A 22,472-nucleotide genomic window follows, 5' to 3' on the forward strand; every position below is an offset into this window, starting at 1 on the left:
TGTCGGTTGTCCTTTAAAACACAAACTGAGCAACTCCTTTCCCTCAATTGTTTATCTTAATAAATTACGTCCAAATATATACGGCAGGTAGAAAAATTACTTAAAAAATAAAGATAATAAACACCTACCCTAGGCTGAAATATTTCAGAAAATCCTTTTTTTTTTTTGCACTTATGAAAAAAAAATGAAGAAAATACAGTGATGAGAAATCTTCTCATCCTACAGTAGCGCCATCAAGCAGAATGAATTGTAAATGTTGACAAAATGGCGTTTGGCCTCAAGGAATTCTGGGTAGGGGGGGGGGGGTGGCGGGTGGGGTCGATGTGCTGAGAAGCTTAAACATGTTGAGACTTTTTTTTCAGCATTTGTAAAAGTTAAGACTACGCCATACCTAGTGAATGTGAATGTCGATTTGGCACATTTTTTTTGGCGAAATTAAAAACAAAAATCAAGAGAAGAAGAACTAAAATCGCATCAGACGGGAATTGCTCCCTCTGTCATCGTACCAAACAAAAACACATTCACAAGCTGGAACATCATACCTGAGCTGGGTTATAGATATAATAATACAGGGAACATCCGACTTACGACCGGCACACCTTACAACTACCCGTACTTACGACCGGCTCAACTTACAACCATCCGTACTTACGACCCTATTTTTAAAATTTGTATTCTACGCCAGGCACCAGTTTGCGAGTCATTTAGCCTCCGAGTCTCTATTCAACATTTTGAAAGTATTTCGACTTACGACCATTTTGACTTACGACCGTTTGGTCGGAACGGAACTCGGTTGCAAGTCGGATGTTACCTGTATTGTGAAAGCATAATAATAATAATAAATTTGATGTGCTGTGTGTGTTTGAAATGTAAGACTATATAAAATGGACGTTTCGCTCCTCATCCGAAAAGCTTCGTCAGTGAACTAAAGTTGTGCTGGTAACTCTGGCCCTATATATATCCCAAATGGAATGCCCTGTTCTAAATTTGTGGGGGAGCAGTGGACTACTCCTTGGAGCCAATCTGATTACTTCTTTTGTTCTGTTTGATTACCTCGAATGTTCTGGCTCTGATTGCCCCATTCGCTCTGGTGTCACCTCATCAGCATGACCAAGCCTATGAGTTAACGACGGAAGAAGTCTGTTGAAACCACGATCCAAATTAAAACTCAAACCACCATGGCGATTTAGTTAAAGGTTTTTATGTAAAACTTGATAATTTTGGGTAATCAGAACAAAAGATGTAGTCATATTAGCTTCAGGGAGTAGTCCACTGCCCCCCCCCAACCTTAGAGCAGGGACCTATCAGAGCAGAGGTTGGCACCGCCACGTCTGGACACGTCTGGACACGTCTGGACATATCTGGATATATATATATATATATATATATATATATATATATATATATATATATATATATATATATAGAGAGAGAGAGAGAGAGAGAGAGAGAGAGAGAGAGAGAGAGAGAGAGAGAGAGAGAGAGAGAGAGAGAGAGAGAGCTAGATTTACCAGCACAACTTTAGTTTGCTGACGAAGCTTTTCGGATGAGGAGTGAAACGTCCGACACCTTCAAAGAAGTACAGATGACGGCCGAAGAAACCTTTTCATCGATGGAACACTCCTGTACGACTGAGAGCCTAAACAGACGAACTATATAAGATAATAAGAGAATTATTATTATTATTATTTTTAATATGAAAACTTTTTGAATTTCAAGTTGTGCCAGTCCAGAGTTTTTTTTTTTTCGGGCATTGAGCAGTTTGCCCGTCCCCCCCAAAAAAGACGGTAAATTAAAAATAATAATAATATTAATAATAATAATAAAGTCATAAAAACAATCAAAACAATAACAATGAAACAAGCTCAATCCTTTTAAAAACACTTAAGACCAAATAGCTGCTGAAGAATCGATGCATGCGGGGTGCCAAAAAAAAAAGTGATGCCTGTGTTGTCGCCGGCCCTTTGTCGATAAAGTTGTCCTCCATTTTGTGAGCGCGCTCAATTAGCACTGATGTCCTGCCGCGTTTCCTGCTCGCTGCTGTAATCCGACTTGGGTTCGTCCTCGTAGTCGTCGTACACGTCCGTGTCGTCGTCGCCGTTGGCGGGATGTCCGGGGACGTCCAGGGTGGCCTCGGTCTTGACGACGTCGTACGAGCTCTGGATGACCGGCACGGTCGGCTCGGGGCTTTCCGAATTGCTGGAGCAGTCCGAGGTCAGGTGGGGTGAGGAGGTGGCGCCCGTCGTCACGGCGATGGCGCCCGGGTAAACGCCCATTCCGCCCGCGTTTGTGCCCAGGGGAAGGGGGGCCTGAGGCCTGTTGGGACCAAATCAGAAATAGGATTTATTGTTTTGGATAGATACATTAAAACAATCATAAGTGTCGGTTTTCGTGGCGGCCCGGTCGCAGAGCGTTTAGTCCTTTCTGGACTCACCCGACAAAAAACTGCCGCATCTCCTGACGGCGCGAGCGCATCATCTGCTTGTACTCGCCGATGCGTAGTTTCTTGCCGTCAATAATGCAGGTCCTCTTGGGCCGCGGCTTGTACTTGTAATTGGGGTATTTCTCCAGGTGGATTTTGCTGAGGCGAGCCTGCTCCTCGTAGTACGGCTGCTTCTCCTGGTTGGTCATCGCCTTCCAGCGGGAACCTGGAGAAGAAAAAAAGAATAAGAACAGACGGAAAGACGGGGTCAGTGTATGCACATCTTAACTTGTGTGGCTAAGGCATTTCTAACTGAGCAGGAAGTGATGTGGATCCTTTCAGAATAAAGGTCAGGAAAAAGGCTATTTTAACGGAGCAGGAAGTGATGTGGATTCTTTAAGGATACATTTAGGCAAATAGACATTTCTAACTGAGCAGGAAATGATGGGAATCATTTCAGAATAAATTTAAAAAAAAAAACGCAATTCTCACTGAGCAGGAAGTGATGTGGATTCTTTAAGGATACATTTAGGCAAATAGACATTTCTAACTGAGCAGGAAATGATGGGAATCATTTCAGAATAAATTAAAAAAAAAACGCAATTCTAACTGAGCAGGAAGTGATGTGGACCCTTTCAGAATACATTTGAGGAAAAAGGCTATTCTAATTGAGCAGGAAGTGATGTGGATTCTTTCAGGATAAATTTAGGCAAATAGACATCTCTAACTGAGCAGGAAATGATGGGAATCATTTCAGAATAAATTTAGGAAAAAACGCATTTCTAACTGAGCAGGAAGTGATGTGGATCCTTTCAGAATAAATGTCAGGAAAAAAGGCTATTTTAACGGAGCAGGAAGTGATGTGGATTCTTTAAGGATACATTTAGTCAAATAGACATTTCTAACTGAGCAGGAAATGATGGGAATCATTTCAGAATAAATTAAAAAAAAACGCAATTCTCACTGAGCAGGAAGTGATGTGACCCTTTCAGAATAAATTTGAGGAAAAAGGCTATTTTAACGGAGCAGGAAGTGATGTGGATTCTTTCAGGATAAATTTAGGCAAATAGACATCTCTAACTGAGCAGGAAATGATGGGAATCATTTCAGAATAAATTTAAGAAAAAAACGCAATTCTAACTGACCAGGAAATGATGTAGATCCTTCCACAATAAATGTTAGGAAAAAGGCTATTTTAACGGAGCAGGAAGTGATGTAGATTCTTTCAGAACAAATTTAGGCAAATAGACATTTCTAACTGAGCAGGAAATGATGGGAATCATTTCTGAATAAATTTTGGAAGAAAAAACGCATTTCTAACTGAGCAGGAAATGATGTGGACCCTTTCAGAATAAATGTAAGGAAAAGGCTATTCTAATTGAGCAGGAAGTGATGTGGTTTCTTTCAGAATACATTTAGGCAAATAGACATTTCTAACTGAGCAGGAAATGATGGGAATCATTTCAGAATAAATTTAGGAAAAAAACGCATTACTAAGTGAGCAGGAAATGATGTGGACCCTTCCACAATAAATGTCAGGAAAAAAGCTATTTTAACGGAGCAGGAAGTGATGTAGATTCTTTCAGAACAAATTTAGGCAAATAGACATTTCTAACTGAGCAAGAAATGATGGGAATCATTTCAGAATAAATTTAGGAAAAAAACGCATTACTAACTGAGCAGGAAGCGGTGTGACCCTTTCAGAATAAATTTAAAGAAAAAGGCTATTCTAATTGATCAGGAAGTGATGTGGATTCTTTCAGAATAAATGTAGGCAAATAGATATTTCTGGGTTGAGTGAACGCTGGCGCGTGTGGCTGCCGCTGCTCGCCCGCAGAAAAAATATCCTGTGATTGTAAAGTGTTCTTGACAGTTTTGAAAGGCGCTTGTAAATGAAATATATTATTATTTGTATCGATTTTTGTAAAGAAAACAGATGATTGATTGTTAACATCGTTTGAGTTTGGAATTCTAAAGCCACATGCTAAAATGAAACGAAGCTAACTGTAACAGCTATTAAAAAGAATCTCGTACCGGACAATCCAAAGGACAAACGTTTATCAATGTTTATCATCAAGCGAACGACCTCACACTATAATGCCGGCGGTTAAAAAAAAAACTACAAATAAAAATGGAGACGAGCCCAGCTGTGTTATGATGTCAGCAGGACGTTCATTGTACATATACAAACAGCGTATATTGCTGCTCTAAACAAACCGTGGTTCCAATGACCTCCTCCAATGGAGTCATTTGGTTCACTGGCTTATGAAACAACTACAGAAGCATTTTTACAAACAAATAAAGTAAAATCAGGTGTGTGTATGTGTTGTTTCGGTTGGTTATGCGACTCAAGTGGCTAATTTTTTGAGACCTGGAACTCACAAAGATAGCTAAGCTAAGATGGCATTGAGCTAACCACTAGCTATCCGCAAGCTAACCGCGAGCTAACTGCTAGCTAACCGCTAGCTAACCTCTAGCCGGTCAACCATGAAGTTAAGACAATATGGAGACTGGTTTTGAAAGCATTAAAATGACAGACAATAGCACACGCTCACCGAGGATCTTGCTGATGTTTGAATTGTGCATATCCGGAAAGGTCTGTAAGATCTTTCTACGCTCGTCCTTGGCCCAAACCATGAAGGCGTTCATGGGCCTCTTGATGTGGGGCTCACTGTTACTCCTCCCGCGCGCCTCCCGGAACACGCGAGCCTCCGCTATATTGCTTCCTGGGAAGAAATAAAATAGATACAGAATGTATTTCTTTATTCATCAATCCATTTTCAACACTGTTAATACAACATTGTCCTCCATTGATAAACTCCACAAAGTGATTTTGTGTGATGTCTCCCCAAATTAGGATCACGTATTCCAGACGGGCGGATGATGATAATTAACTCATTAAAAAAATTATATTTGTTTTCGATATTTACATCAATTCCTGACTTTTTTTAAACTCATTTTAACACATTTTTATTAACTCACTCACTGCCAGACGATGTGCAAAAATGTGTCCACTACAGTGCCAGGGTTTTTGTCATTGTCACTTGAATTCCAAGACTACATTAATATTCAATGCCGCATTAGAAACCTTATGCTCTTTTTTCATCAGAAAAAAGTTAATTTCTAAATTACATGGTTGTGGAGTTATATCAGCTTGAAATTGGGGCAGCTGTCCAAAATAAAATGCAATACATACATATTGGTTTATATAGCGCCTTAAAAACAGCTAAAGCTGGAACAAAGCGCTAACATGGAAAATAAGGAAATACGGCCCCCTTGTGGAAAGCAACAACATTGCCAGAGGGCATGGCCAGCGCTTTATTGGTACCCAAGCATGAAAAAACAAAACCCAAACAAATTCGGGAATGGCGCTCTACGTCATATTTTCAAATCCCGAATACATTTGTGAATGGCAGTGAATGAGTTAATAATAATAATAATAATAATAATAATAATAATTGGATATTGGATTGGATATGCCTTTATTAGTCTCACAGTGGAGAAATTTACATTTCACAGCAGCAAAGTGATGAAAGGAATGAAAGTAGAAAAACGAAATACATGCGCTACTGGAAAGGCAGCCACTCTCGCGGCGCCGTCTTGAAGTCAAAAGAACAAAAAAAACTAAATAACAATAATAATAATAATACATTTCATTTTTAAGCGCCTTTCAGAACTCTCAAGGTAATTTTACAGTTTCCGGAAAAGAAAAAAAAACATATCCAGAGGCCATGGGCAGCACTTTATCGGCACCCAAGCATAAAAAAACAAAACCTGAACAAATTCGGGAATGGCGCTCTACGTCATATTTTCAAATCCCGAATACATTTGTGAATGGCAGTGAATGAGTTAATAATAATAATAATAATAATAATAATAATAATAATAATAATAATAATAATACATTTCATTTTTAAGCGCCTTTCAGAACTCTCAAGGTAATTTTACAGTTTCCGGAAAAGAAAAAAAAACATATCCAGAGGCCATGGGCAGCACTTTATCGGCACCCAAGCATAAAAAAACAAAACCTGAACAAATTCGGGAATGGCGCTCTACGTCATATTTTCAAATCCCGAATACATTTGTGAATGGCAGTGAATGAGTTAAAAGGAGCAACGTGGAGAAACCTAGAAAGCGTTAGCAAATATTACAAAATATTATGAATCCAAGGAAGCAAAATAAGTGTGAAAACTGAGCTAATGCTAGCTTACGCTTGGTTTAGAATTGTTTTTTTTTTTTTCAAAAATGGTTGGCGTCTATCCAGTAAATAACAATTAAACATTTTATGTACTGTACTGTATGCACATTTAACTGTTTTCTTTTTACTTACTTAAAGGACAACCAACATCACTTTTTGTTTTTTAACTGACATCAGAAAAACGTTTTATAGCATCTAAAATACCCAAAACACGCAGGCTGATATTTTTAGTCAAATGCAAAACACCAATAAAAATGACTTAAACTGCCTATTTCAGAAGGTCCCGCCCCCTTGTTCGTGGTGTCATGCCAAGACGTCTTGCCTTGCTCGAGAATCAAAACAATGGCTTCAGATTCGGAGAAGATGCTTTCTTGTTACTCATCCAGTTATGAATATGATTCAAATAGTTCTGAAGAGAAAGCATACATGTTTGCAATCGATTAAAGAATTTATTCCGTGCCATTTTATCTGGGAGCGGGAAATTAGCACCAAAAAGAGGCCGAAGATGGCGACAAAGCTCCCTGTAAGTAGCACGGGCTGATTAATTCCTTACACGGAGCTTTGTCGCCATCTTCTGCCTCTTTTTGGTGCTACACAAAGTTTTCAGACCAAACAAAGTACCGCAAAATGCATTGACGTGATAAAAGGACTGCTACAATGTGTCCATTCTCAGTCAGGGACGTTCCTTTAGTGACGTCACGTACGAACTCGTCACCAACTCAAAAACAAGACTTCCGGAATATTCAGCGCAAGTCTTAAAACGTAAAATATAGATATATGCGGTGGATCTTTTTTAAATACACTCAGTAGAAGTTATTTGAAGTGATTTTTACAAATTATGGACACAACTTGTCCGCAGGCGTCGGTTGTCCTTTAAGAAGTCCAAGCAGTATTTCTACTTTAAACAGATTTTCTTTCACTTTTTTCTAACTCTGATACTTTTCCAATGATAATCCACCTCTGAATGACCATTTGTGAGCCAATGGACCAAAATTTTGGTCACACTTCAAAATCCAGTAAAGTCTCGTTATATCGATATCGGATATATGGATAGTCCCGGTTATATCGATACTATTTCTATGCACGCACGGAGAAAATTACATGCAAACAGGGTCGGATATATCGATAGTCCCGGTTATATCGATATTTTTTCGGACTCCCTTGAATCTCGATATAACGAGACTTTACTGTATAAGAATATTTCAATCCATTTTAAAATAGAATCATTGCTCTGTATTCAGTATCAATAAGAAAATACAGTTGCCACTAATTGGACTCCAAAGTATCTCATTGGTGCTTTAAACCCCCCAAAAACAGTCACGGTATTTTCCGATGCTGAAAAAAAAAATGTCAAATGTGTTGGAGCCTTATAAGGTTGGTGTGCCATTGGCGCTGAAAAGCGCACCGAGAGCGTGACTTGAGTCACATTCAGGTATTCGACCAATACAAATATTTATTGTCAAGCTTAACAAAGCAGAACTAAACAAAACAGTTCAATGTCAACAAGGAAAGCACTTGAACATTTTGTTTTTATTATTCCGGCAAAGCCAAATTCTAATCTTTAGTTGTTGTTTTTTTTTTTTGGTGGGTCTTCTCATGATAGACACTCCTACCAAATTTTATATTGGTAAGGGAAACTGGTTTTTAGTGATGAATTTTCTCAAATCAACATTCTGGACTGTACAACTGAACCAATGACAAGTCATCACACTCATCTCCAAAGCTCCACCCACATCCAAAAACAAAAAAAAAAAGTGATGTAATTGTTTATGTTATGGCTAGCTAGCTATTAGCTATGTCCCAGAGGGTTTTGAAAGGTGATTATTAATACAATGTATTATTCTTGTTATTAGCTATCTTCTATCAGCTAGCTAGCTAGCTAGCTTTCTATTTGTGTTACTTGAGTTGAGTGAACACTGGCGTGTGTGGCTGCCGCTGCTCACCCACAGAAAAACTGATCCTGTGACTCTAAAGTGACCTTGAGAGTTTTGAAAGGCGCTGATAAATGAAATGTATTATTATTATTATTATTATTATTATTATTATTATTATAAATAAATACAATGTATTATTCTTATTATTAGCTATCTTCTATTAGCTAGCTAGCTAGCTTTCTATTTGTGTTACTTCCGGGTTGAGTGAACGCTGGCGTGTGTGGCTGCCGCTGCTCACCCACAGAAAAACACATCCTGTGACTGTAAAGTGACCTTGAGAGTTTTGAAAAGCGCTGATAAATGAAATGTATTATTATTATTATTATTATTATTATTATTATTATTATTTTATTTTTTTTAAGTCATGTTTGTAAGCCTTGATGCCGCACAAGAATAACAAGTAAGTCATGGCTTACCGTCCAGATCCTCCGGTCTGGTCAGGTCAATGACTCGGTGCACCATCTTCCCAGCATCCTCCCCAAGCTTTCCCAGATGGTGGCTCAGCGTTTCGTAGTGCAGACGCTCCTGTGGAGAAGCCGGAAAATAAAAACCGTCAAGAACTTACTCCAAGATGTTTTTCACATCAGTCAGAAAATATCATCTTTTTTTCCAATGTCAGTTAAAGGACACATGCACACACATACACAAAAACCGAAGATTGGGGGCGGGGAATAGAGGACAAAAACAGTCGGCTGCCATTTTGTTGTTGTTAGAAGAACGGGCTCGTTCGCGAACGACACATCACTCATTGAGGCAGCTCAGTGTACAAAAAAAAAGTTTGTATGCCAAGGTAAAGTTTGTATGCCGAGGTAAAATTGTCATAAATTTAACGTTCGAAAACCGAAAAGTTCGTAAGCCAAGAGGATTCGTAAACCGAGGTGTCACTGTACTACATTAACATTTTATTGATTGACGCGTTCATTCGGATTATTGTCCAAAATCCCTCCTAAAATCTCCACGGAAACATCTCTTTACTTTCTTCCCCGCTGTGTATTTTTTTTTTAGGGCTTGGACTCTTCTAATTTCAACGTCTTTGATGGTAACGACGATAAAACTAATTGCCGGGTTGATTTGGCTCGTGTTCATACACCGCCGTGGTCTTTCTTAGGATCTAATATGAAGTTCCCATCATGCACTTGGAGAAGCCAAGAGGCGGCTAAAATGACAAAAGTGCGGTGGGGAACATGGACACGCTCCGCTACTCTTCTTCCTACCGTCCCTCCTTCTCCTTTTTCTGGTGACAGAGGCATTTTGTTTGACGCAAGAGATGGTTGCCGGGTGAAGTCATGCTGGCACAGAGGCTGGAACTTGTGGGCCATGGCGTATAGAAGTGTGTGTTTAAGTGTGTGTGTTTGTGTGCATGTGTGTATTGAGGGCCAATGTCAGCACCGCGACGGGGCTGTAATCAGGGCGGCCGCAGAACATGTGCCCGGGCAGTGCCGCGCTCACCGCAAGGAAGCCAGCGCCTAACAAAGGCAGCACACAAGTCGAAATGAGAAGACGGAGGAATGGAAATTGATTCAGTGGATAAGCGGAGAGCCAAAAAGATGGATTCGCTAATGTGATGATTGGAATGATGCCCCGGTTATTTGAAAATATAATATATTGGGTAGACGCTACTCTGCCTAGAGGTAATGCAAACATTTTAAAAATAATTTTGTCATGACACTTCTTGCCTGCATTTAGCCCTTTTTCTGAATATTATTGTGATATTTGTTTATTATTATTATTATTATTATTATTACTATTATTTTTACTTGCGGTTTTTCACTTCATGGTTTGCCACACATAATAATAAAAATAATAATAAATAAAATAATAACAACAACAACAATAATAATATTAATAATAATAATAATAATTGTAATTATTGTTAATACATATTTTTTATTATATTAATAATAATTAAGTATTATTAATGCATTATTATTATAATATATAATTGAGAATATAATAATAACAATTACTATTGTTATTATTGTTCATATATATTTATTATATTACTAATAGTAATTACTTAGCAATGCATTATTATTATTATTATAATAAAATAATAATAATAATAATAATAATAATAATAATAATAATTATTATTATTATTATTGTCATTATATTAATATTATTGTTATCATTATATTATTATTATTATTATTATTATTATTATTATTATTAATGTTATGATATGATATGATCATATGATATGATATATGATATGATCATATGATATGATATATGATATGATATGATATTATTTATTATTATTATTATTATCATATATAATAATAGCAATTATGTAATATGTAATAATAACTATTATTATCATATTATTAATTGTTCAACATTGCTCATATAATAACAATCAACAGAGTTACAATTAGTATGATTAAATGTACCATGTAAGTTTGTCTTAAATGTTTGAATTAATTGTACATGTGTACTGTATTTAATTTAAGCATAAAATTGCAATATTAACCATTCCTATATTAATCATAAATAGAGAAATATACATTTTCATGGCATCTTGAGATTGGTTTTGACGTGTTGCAACTCGTATCAACCAGCATCGCCCGGAATGTATTTTTTTTTTTTTTTTTTGTCAATAAAAAGTTAATTTGCAGAAAAATATTAAATAAACCAATAAATAAATAAATAAAGTTTCAGTGTGAAAAAAGTTGTGAGGCTTTAAAATCAACTAACGGCGAAGACCCTGCTTCCACCCTACACATGCTACACTATGTAACGCGTATGAATGAGAGCAAAAAAAGACATAAAAAAAGGACCCACCACAAAAAAATAAAATACATGTAATAAATAAGAAAAAAGACTTGAGTGAGTTGACTAAACAAAGCGTCCGTTAATGAAATGTGATGAAGGACACTTTGGCTGCGAAGGAAGCCAATTAAAGCATGCGTTAATTAAAAAAAATATGCTCACAAAGGTCTAGCTAGCCTTTGAAAACATTTCACAAAAACAACACACTTCAAATATGTTAACTTTGCACTCAGAATGCCGTCGACTCGCTGTATCTTTCCGAAGTTATGGTCGAGTTTATGTTTTTGAGTGATGTCAAGATTCGGCAATTGAAAATATGACGTAGAGCGCCATTCCAAAATATGTTTGGGTTTTATTTTTTCTTACTTTGGTTCCGATAAAGCACTGTCCAGAACTCTGTCAAATTTTTTTTCCCTTCCACGAGGGGTCAGCATTTGCCTTTTGTCCATATTAGTGCTTTGTTCCAGCTTCAGCTGTTGTTAAAGTGCTATATAAACCAAAATGTATGTATCGTAATTGTATTTTGTACAGCTGCCCCCATTTCAAGCTCATATAACTCCTGACCCATATAACTTAGGAAATAACTTTTTTTTCCCGATGAAAGCAGAGATTCTAAGGTTTCTTATGTTGCGTAGAATGTTTATGTCGTCCTAAAACTCAATATTCTGTGGGTCCTGCAATTTGAGTGAAAATGACAAAAACCCTGGCACTGGAGTGGACACATTTTTGCCTGGCAGTGAATGAATGAATAAAAATGCAAAAAGTCATGAATAGATGTAAATATCAAAAACAAATCTATATCTATTTTTAATCTATCAACTCGCTCATGACTCAAACAAAATTCAAGGTTATAAACCACCAAAATGACTAAAACAGGGCTGCGTTGGGATCAGCACAGCTTTTGAGTAGAAGATTAAGATTAGGGAGCGAATCACGATTTGTCGTGTTGGTCATTAGTGGAGAGCGATTCCAAGATGGAGGCTGCTGACACAAAATAGGTCTATGTTTGGTAGTTAGAGCAGGTAGCGGGTAGCGTGTGTCGCGATCGTGAGAAATGATAACGGAGTGAATTGAAAATAGACGTAACAAAGGGCGGGCAGCGGGTGCTTGCTCATTCTTTCGTCTCGCTTATCACCACCCGCTTGTTGTATTATTCAGAAACTCACCTTTTGTATCAACTCGTAAGCAACCGTGAAGAAAAGTCATTATTCCTGCACGGGTTCGGCGATACGGCGCTAACAATAGCATTAACAGTTAAGCCGCCGGCTCCCAAAATGGCCCAGCGTTTCTCTTAAGTGGGCTCGGGGAGGTTTTTAATGACATACGAGTAAGCACACACACACATACACAAGCGTGTGCGCGCACACACACACACACACACACACACACACACACACACACACACACACACACACACACACACACACACACACACACACACACACACACACACACACACACACGTTTGGCTATTTCAATCGTCTTCAGCAGCCGCGAGCCAGCTGGAAGCAGTGTAAGCGTAAGGCAATACTCCACAATGCCGTTCACTGGCCAGGCCTCTTGTCTGCGCACCGGCTAGATTGACACACACACACACACACACACACACACACACACACACACACACACACACACACACACGCTTGCGCGAGATCACTTTCAGCTCTTAGTTAACATTGTCCACGCGTCAAATTGAAGCTCCGTGACAGAAGCACACAAACATCATGTCCAAAAGCCTCATTTTCTGTAACGGCTACTTTTTTCCTAAATGATATGGGTCTGGAGTTATATGAGCTTGAAATGAGGGCGGCTGTCCAAAATACAATACAATGCAATACATACATATTGATTTATATAGCGCTTTAACAACAGCTAAAGCAGGAAAAAAAGAGTTAACATAGGAAAAAAAGGGTCATGCTTTTGGAAGGGGAAAGAAACATTACCAGAGGCCACGGCCAGCGCTTTATCAGCCCCCAAACAAGAAAAACCAAAACTCGAACAAATTCGGGAATGGCGCTCGATCTATGTCATGCTTTTCAATTCCCGAATAAATTTGTGAATGGCAGTGAATGAGTTGTAGGCTTTCTGATTCTGGAACAATTCACAAACATTATTCGCATAATTTGATCAAAATAGACACAAATGTAAATTCTGTACATAGATAATAAATAATAGTAATAATAATAATAATAATAATAATAATAATAATAATTACTATTATTATTATTCTAATAAAGGCATATCCAATCCAATCCAATCACCAATTATTATTATTAATGATAATAATAATAATAATTGGTGATTATTATTATTATTATTAATAATAATAATAATAATTAATAATAATAATTACTATTATTATTAGTATCATTATTATTGGTGATTATTATTATTATTATTATTATTAATGATGATAATAATAATAATAATAATAATTGGTGATTTTTATTACTAATGATAATAATAATAATTAATAATAATAATAATAATAATAATAATAATAATAATAATAATAATAATAATGATGACTATTATTATTATTATTATTATTATAATACAATAATATATTCATATTATTATATATTATAGTAATAATGATAATGATTGTCGAACGGGGTGACAATATATTGGGCATAAAGGGCTCCGTTTTCTTCATTTTCTTACTTTCGCAAAAAAAGGTGTTAAATTCAAATTGAAATGAAGCAGAGCTGCTTTTACTGGCCGGCTGTGTTCACTCCCACAACGGCGCAAACGATCCACAAGAATAAACAAACACATGCGGCCAGATGGGGTGAAAGGCGCATCATTCTATCATTTATCTTGTGTAAACGTGGTAAAATGACTCCACAAAGACCCCCCTAACCCCTCCCCACCCTCCATAAAAAACAATGTGACCACAAGGCTCACCTTGTTCCCGTTATTGAGGTTCATGCTGCTCAACGCCGACAGTTTGGCCTCCAGATTTTGGTGTCCAAGTGGTGCAGCATGATGGTGATGATGATGATGATGAGGTGGTGGCGGTGGAGGTGCTGGAACAGGAGGTCCTTGCGGGTGATGGAGCTGCTCCCTTTGGATCTGTTCTCTCATGCTCCTGGCCTCCTGGATGGCCTTCATCACGGCATCTTGATCCCCAAATAGAGCTGTGGAATTCAGGCTGGAGAGGATGTCTAAGATGGAGGTGTGAAAATTAGTTTTATGTGCCCATAATAATAATTGTAATAATAATAATTTATTATTATTATAATAATAATATAATTATTTATATTATATTATATATATAATTATTATAATATAATAATAATAATAATAATTTATTATTATTATTATTATACTATATTATTATATTAGATTAGATTAGATTATTATTGTAATAATAATAATGTATTATTATTATTATTATTATATTATAATAATTATAGATAATATAATATAAATAATTATATTATTATTATTATAATATTAAATTATTATTATTACAATTATTATTAGTAGTAGTAGTAGTAGCAGTAGTAGTAGTAGTATTACTATTATTGTTATTACTATTATTATTATTATTATTATTATTATTACTATTATTATTATTATTATTATTATTATTATGTATAATTATTATTATTTATTTTTTGAACCAAATCACTCAGATTAGTTCATTTTTGAAGAACTAAAATCAGGCAGATGTCCTTTGCCTTCAAGTTTATTTCTTTAATTACAATACAATAGCAGATGTACTATACATAAAATAAAGTATATTTTGTGTAGTTTTATGGCTTATTTAGTAGAAAATTATGTTTTATGAGTACATGGAAACTGATTATTCTCATTTTTAATGGTTTCTTATGGGAAATTAATGTTTGGAAGATACACTTTTCGTCTTACACACACTTTCTGGGAACCAATTAAGTTTGTAAGCTGAGGTATCACTGTATATACTACTACTACTACTATTACTACTACTACTACTACTATTGCTGCTACTACTACTACTACTACTACTACTACTACTACTACTAATAATAATAATAATAATAATAATAATAATAATAATAATAATAATAATAATAATAATGATAATAATAATAATAAATTTCATTTTAAAAAACTTTTAAGGACCCTTTACAGTCACAGGTTAAGTTTTTCTGTTCCATCTGTTGCACTTTTTTTCTTTGTTTGTTAATTGAAGCTATACAGTTAAAAACACGTGTGTCATGTTTTATTTAATAGTGAATTTTAGCTGCGATGTCAGCTCTTCAAAAATAAGCCGTCGCTCAAATCTCAAAGTACAACTGTACATATTTTAACAATGACAAAAACCAAAACATCAAATAAACCTTTTGAGACGGAATGGCAGAATTTCGGAATGCAGAACCTGACGGGAAACCGCTCGAAAAATACCATTAGTGCCTTGAATGTGCTAAATTGTGTCTTTTAACTTTAACATCTTTGTCGCGGTCACTCAATGTTCCTGAAAGTTTCCGGCTTACTTGTTTACGCGTTTCCCAGATGTACATGTAAAGAATAAGGAAGCGGGTAAATAAAAGGATGCCAAAGTTTCCGTCGCCGTGACTGTTTTAATTAGCAGACGAGTAAGGAAGCCCTAAACGCTTGGGTGGCCGTTAAAATGGGCGCAGAAAATAGCACCGTCTGGTGAAAATGTTTTCCTGAGCGGCGGTAGCGGGGTTGCGGGGGACAATGAGAGGCTTTAGATTAGCCTTAATAACAGATAACAGATAGGTAGGCTCATAAAAAAGGTCTGGGCCCTGGCAGACAATAATGTGAGGAAGCTTTAAAAAAAAAAAAAACAAACGGGCAAATTAACGGGCGGTGGATTTCACTGTTTCCGCTGGCAGCCTTTTCATGGAGGGCTAAATACAGGGCCCCGACCTCCAGTAAAACACACCCCGAGGTGTCTGCGAGTCTACTGGGCACGTGCCACCCTGGCTGGTGGTGGGTTGTTGTTTCGAATGTGGCATGCAAACATCAGAGTAAAACAGAGCTAAGGTTCATTGATGTTGCCAATTGTTAGCTGTGGAGACACGCTCGGTAATTGATGACACGTTTCTGCCAGCGAGTAGGCACCGGGGAATTTCTTGAGAGCACAAATCGGATCATAAAATAAAAATGGGTGCCTGATTAGTCCAGAGTCTAGTTTTTAAAGTCCGTTAAATTGCATTCGTAGTGCTCTTTAAAGGACAATCGACGTCACTTTTTTGTTTTTTAACTGACACCAGAAAAAAGTTTTATAGCATCTAAAATATCCAAAACACGCAGTATGATATTTTTCGTCAAATGCAAAACACCAATAAAAATGACTTATAGTGTCCAAAATTTGCAAAAAATTGAGCTGCGAATTGGGCATTTTCAGAAAGTCCCGCCCCCAGTTCGTGACGTTACGCCAAGACGTCTTGCATTGCTGGAGAATAATAACAATGGCTTCAGATTCGGATAATATGCTTTCTTGTTCCACATCCTGTGATGAATATGATTCAAATAGTTCTGAAGAGGAAAGCATCCATGTTTGCAATCGATTAAATAATTTATTCCATGCCATTTTGAGGCAAAATTGGGGGTAAATGTCTCACCCAGAAAGAGGCAGAAGAAATTGGCGACCTCTTGTAGACATGACCGTGTATTGCGTTTCCACAGGCTGATAAATTCCTTATATGGAGCTTGGACGCCCTCTTCTGGTGCAACATGAGGTTTTCAGATTAAACAAGCATTGACGTGATGGAAGGACTGCTACAATGTGTCCTTTTTTCGGTCAGGGACGTTCCTTCAGTGACGTCACTTACGGACTCGTCACCAACTCAAAAACAAGACTTCCGGAATATTCAGCACGAGTCTTAAAACGTAAAATATAGCTATATGCGGTGGAATCTTTGTAAAATACGCTCAGTAGAAGTCATTTGAAGCCATTTTACAAATAATGTTTGCAATCGATTAAAGAATTTATTCCGTGTCATTTTGAGGCAAACGGGCGGAGGGGAATGTCTCGCCCAAAAAGAGGCAATAAAATGGCCACCGAGCTGTGAGGAATGAATCAGCCCGTTTCCACAGGCTGATACATTCCTTCCATGGAGCTTGACTCCCTCGGCTGGCGGCTTTTGGATGTAACACAAGGGTTTCAAAAAAAAACAATACAGCAAAATACATTGACGTGATGGAAAGACGCTACAATGCGTCTTTTTTACGGTCAAGAGGCGGTCCTTTTCTGACGTCACGTGAGGACTCGTCACCAAATCAAAAACAAGACTTCCTGAATGTTCAGAGCGAGTCTTAAAACATAAAATATAGCTATATGCGGTGGAATCTTTGGAAAATACAAATTATGGACACAACTTGTCCGTAGACGTCGGTTGTCCTTTAAGGGCAACATTTTCCATCAATTCTCAGCGGTCGTAGTGACCAAAGGTGAGTCATCAAACTTGACCGCCATCTTCTGCCCACACACAAAGAAGCAAAACCAAAATGATTTGCATTCTAGTGTTGCCGGTTTGTCTTTTGTACGCGATTAAATTTGGTCGCAATCAGACCACATCCCTTGGAGGAGTTTTACTTCTTTGTGTCAAACCAAAATGACAAACTTCCTGTCTTTCCAGCTAATAATTCTGCATTTTTTTTAATTCACAGACCTACTCATGAAAAGCATGTGAATAAAATGTCAAAAACTGGCTTTTCTAGGGGTATACCTTACCCAAGGATGCATTGTGGCCCATGGCAGAGACCGGACTGGGGATGCGGGACTTGGCGGCCCCGCTGGGGCTGCTCTTGTTACCCGAGAACAGCGTTTGAGCCGTCGGAGACGCCGGCGATGTCTTAGGTCGGGCTGACAGGTTGAGCGGCTGTGTGGAGCCTTCCTCCAACTGACCGGAAATGAAATTGGTTTGGATTGGGTTAGCCTTTATTAGTCTCGCAGTAGAGAAATTTACATTTCACAGAAACAATGTTATGAAAGAAAGAGGAAGGGAAAGGAAGAAGTAGAAAAACAAAATGCAGCATCTGCTGTAAAGGCAGCCACTCTCGCGGTGCCATCTTGAAGTCAAAACAAGAACAAAAAAAAAGTAAATAACAAATAATATGACACAACACAGAGGGCACAGACAGTCATTCAATCTTAAAGGACATCACTTTTTTTGTTTCCTAACTGACATCAGAAAAACGTTTTATAGCATCTAAAATACCCAAAACACACACTATGATATTTTTAGTCAAATGCAAAACACCAATAAAAATGACTTAAAGTGTCCAAAATCTGCAAAAAAAAAAAAAAAATGAACCAGGAAGTGGCCAGTTTTAGAAGGTCCCGCCCCCTTCTTAGTGGTGTCACCCCAAGACGTCTTGCATTGCTGGAGAATCAAAACAATGGCTTCAGATTCAGAGAATATGCTTTCTTGTTACTCATCCAGTTATGAATATGATTCAAATAGTTCTGAAGAGGAAAGCATACATGTTTGCAATCGATGAAAGAATTCATTCCGTGCCATTTTGAGGCAATAGGGGTTGGAAATGTATCACCAAAGAAGAGGCAGAAAATGGCGACAAAGCTCCGTGTTTGGAATGAATCAGGCCGTTTTCTTAATTCCTTACACGGAGCTTTGTCGCCCTCTTCTGCCTCTTTTTGGTGCAACACAAAGTCTTCAGATCAAACAAGTACAGCAAAATACATTGACGTAATGGTAGGACTGCTACAATGCGTCCTGCTACAATGCGTCCTGCGTCGGTCAGGGGCGTTCCTTCAGTGACGTAATGTAAGGACTCGTCACCAACTCAAAAACAACACTTCCGGAATATTCAGCGCGAGTCTTAAAACGTAAAATATAGCTCTATGCGGTGGAATCTTTGTAAAATACGCTCAGTTGAAGTTATTTGAAGCCATTTTACAAATTATGGACACAACTTGTCCGGAGACGTTGGTTGTCCTTTAAGCACTTTCTGCCCCATCATTGGATGGATGCATGGCTTGAAGATAGGCATAGAATAAACCTTTTCATTGATAAATAAACAATGAAAGCATGTTTGTGTTTTATTTACTTCTAATTTATACTTTAGTAATGCTCACATTATTTTAACACTCCTTTGCGAGCTCTTGGGAGTACTGCAATACTCGCATTAAAATGTACTTGCACACTTGATGATGTCATTGCCATTTTAAATGTTGATTAAATTACAAAGCTTTTGTGTGGCTATAAGGCATCTTTATGTGCTTCTGTTAGACTCTGGGGGCACTGTAGTAGGTTGTGTGTGTGTGTGTTTTGTGTATGTGTGTGTGTGTTTGTGTGTGGTTGTGCGCGTGCCGAGTGTCTGGCGTGGAGTTCAGACGGCGCTACGCTAACGTTTGACTGTGGTGAGCGCTGACGTGCGCTCATTGTGACTCGCAGCTGCTAACCCCCACACACACACATATACGTCTATACACACACAAAAACACGCACACACACACACACACAAATACACATGTGGCTTCCATTATAGCGCTTGGTCGTCAAATAAAGACAAGGCGTGCGCTCTCTGAACAGTGAAGAGGTCTGGCCTGCCGCCAAACAGCAGCTAGCGCCAGTGTCACTTTTCAGTTCGTGCGTATGTTTGTGATGACATTTAATTGGAATTGAAAAAGTCAAACGACAAAAAAAAAGTGGGATTTTCACACTCACCTTGACTTTGACGAGGGGACTCGACGCTCGCTTCTCACTCTTGAGGGCGGAAGGCGACAACGGACCGGAAGCGTTGGACGACCCTGGCGGGACGGCTGCCATCTTGGCCCCTGGCGAGATCTGCATGCTTGCCAGCTGGGCGGCGTAAAGCTGCTGCGAGGAAAAGAAAAAAAAAAAAACAAAGCCAAAAAAAAACGATAGATTGTTAGTGTCGGTCTGTTTTTTTTTTCCCCCTTTCGTCCTGCCACCCACTCACGCGCAAGCACGCACACATGTACACACCAAATCATACATCAACAAGTCACTCAACACGAGCGTCCTGCTCACAGTTTGAGGCAATTGTTTCACTTTAATTCGCATCCAAAAACCAAGTCCTTCCTGAACTATATCTTTAGAACACCCACGTTGAGGCGCTTGCGCAAAATAAGCTTTGGTTGCCACGACGGCTGCGAGTGGAAACCATTCAAAGTAAAGCCGTTTTTATGGTGAATTCTCGACGTTATCATCAAACTCAGATGAAATGCTTCCGGAAAAATAAAATGGCTGCTTTAGAGTAAAATGGCCGACTTCATGTTCATATTCGGTTGTGGGTCCTCAAGACTTTTTTTGGGGGTGCATCGTATGTCCACCTAATTTCATATCAAGTTCTTATTTGTGGCAAAATTAATTTTCAGCTTCTATTTGATACTCAGAATGATAGTCACATTTTGATGCCACCCTATGCCCACAATGATACGCAACAAAAAGAACAGTACAGTGATACCTCGGTTTACGAACCCCTTGGCTTACGAACTTTTCGGTTGACGAATGTTAAATTTATGAAAATTTTACTATGCCATAAAAACTATTTTTTTGGGATACACACGGAGCTGCCACAATGAGTGATGTGTCGTTCGCGAACGAGCCCGTTGTCCTAAAAACCAATGGCAGCTGACTGTTTTGTCCTCTATTCCCCGCCCCCAGTCTTCGGTTAAAGCCACGTGATTGGTCAAGAACGCAGCAGTGAGGGGGTGGGGGGGGGGGGGGGGGTAAACACTGAAGAGACAAGCAGACGACAGAGAGAGAGTGACAAAACACACACACACACGAAAGGGAGACGAAAGAGCTTGAAACAAAAAAAAGAAAAAACAGAAGTGAAAAAAGAAAAACAAAAGTGAAATGGTGAGAAAATGAATAGAAAACTGTGAAATTTGGACTCGTTTCAACTTTGATAGTTCAAAAGCAGTTCAAAAGCAGAGTGTAGACTGGAAAGTTAAAATATCCCATCAATCAGGCTCCACAAATAACCTGCTAAACAGACCTGCTAAACAGAATACTTGATGAGGAACAAGGTAAAATTACCACAGAGAAAGCACCTACAAGGGATCATTCCTCAAGATGGTGAAAGAAGAAGGCTACCTTCCTCAAGTGTTTAATGCTGATGAAACCGGCCACTCCGTTCCATCAAGCCATCAACGACCATCACAAAGGTAAATAAAACAACTTTATTATACAGTAGAGTTTATTTCTTTAATTATAATACCGTATTACATTTATTATACATAAAATAAGGTATATTTTGTGTAGTTTTAAGGCTTAGAAAATTAGAAAGTAGAACATGTTGCTATATGGGGACCTGGGAACGGATTATTGTCATTTTAATGGTTTCCTATGGGAAATTATTTTTTGGGATACACACTTTTCGCCTTACACACTCTGTCTGGGAACCAATTAAGTTCGTAAACCAAGGTATCACTGTATTGGAAATGTGCTCCGCATTGGATCTCATTTCGGCGATTTCACAAGTGTGATAATATTGTGATGATTGGTCAAAGTGTTGTTTGGGTTATTTTTTTTTTTCTTAACTTTCCAGGAGGCAAAGTGGAGGCCCCTGAAAAGGCCATTCATTCGTCGGAAGGAAAATAAACACGTGATTCAGGCGCTAATTGAAGCTAAAGCAGCGATGAGCAGGCTGGCCTTGTCGAGCCGAGTAGTTAAGAGTTTAGTCTACTCGCCGCAGATTTGGTAGCAACAGGAAAAAAAAAAACTAGGAAAAATGGCTTGCTCGTTTGCTGTCATGCTCGCGTGGCTTAAACTATCAGCCAAAATCTTTTTTTTTTTTTTTTTTTACATATTTGGTCAATATTAGGGATCCTGATTCTGATTGTAAGCGGAAAGTGGCTGAAGGTGGCTGAAAGACATAAAGTCATTCAAATAGATGTTAAAGCTTCTGTTAGCATCTGTGCTAATTCAGGCTCTCTGCTCTACACTGGTTCGTATCAGGCAGCTTTTGTTGTGCTTTAAAGTCACATTTGTTATATATAAGTTGCCAACAAGGAAAATTTGCTTGACGTGCTAATTAGCAAGACTGTATAGCTAGTTTGCTTCATGTGCTAACTAGCAAGATTGTACCGGTAGTTAGCATCACCTGCTAACTAGCGAGACTTATCGCTAGTTAGCTACATGTGCTAACTAGCGAGACTGTACCAGTAGTTAGCATCACCTGCTAACTAGCGAGA

The 22,472-nt window shown here is 38.0% G+C and overlaps 1 protein-coding gene across 3 annotated transcripts in view; it reads right to left on the reverse strand.

The window, feature by feature from the left end:
• Positions 1 to 1,502: 1,502 nt before the first annotated feature.
• LOC148897610 (transcription factor SOX-6-like) overlaps positions 1,503 to 22,472 on the reverse strand; it is a 116,528-nt gene continuing 95,558 nt past the window's right edge. For 2 of the 3 annotated variants that reach the window (XM_088996511.1, XM_088996510.1), the window contains 7 exons: positions 19,975 to 20,127; positions 18,018 to 18,186; positions 14,234 to 14,493; positions 8,971 to 9,079; positions 4,978 to 5,148; positions 2,435 to 2,648; positions 1,503 to 2,316 (listed from right to left, as the gene is read on the reverse strand). In XM_088996511.1, coding sequence (XP_088852637.1) covers positions 2,001 to 2,316; positions 2,435 to 2,648; positions 4,978 to 5,148; positions 8,971 to 9,079; positions 14,234 to 14,493; positions 18,018 to 18,186; positions 19,975 to 20,127 — 1,392 coding nt within the window. In that variant the 3' untranslated portion in view covers positions 1,503 to 2,000. The remainder of the gene's footprint in view (positions 2,317 to 2,434; positions 2,649 to 4,977; positions 5,149 to 8,970; positions 9,080 to 14,233; positions 14,494 to 18,017; positions 18,187 to 19,974; positions 20,128 to 22,472) is intronic. The other variant, XM_088996513.1, reaches the window with a different exon arrangement.

The sequence above is a fragment of the Hippocampus bargibanti genome, linkage group LG05, assembly GCF_051943395.1.
Source record: "Hippocampus bargibanti isolate YZ-2025 linkage group LG05, ASM5194339v1, whole genome shotgun sequence".
Classification (NCBI taxonomy): domain Eukaryota; kingdom Metazoa; phylum Chordata; class Actinopteri; order Syngnathiformes; family Syngnathidae; genus Hippocampus; species Hippocampus bargibanti.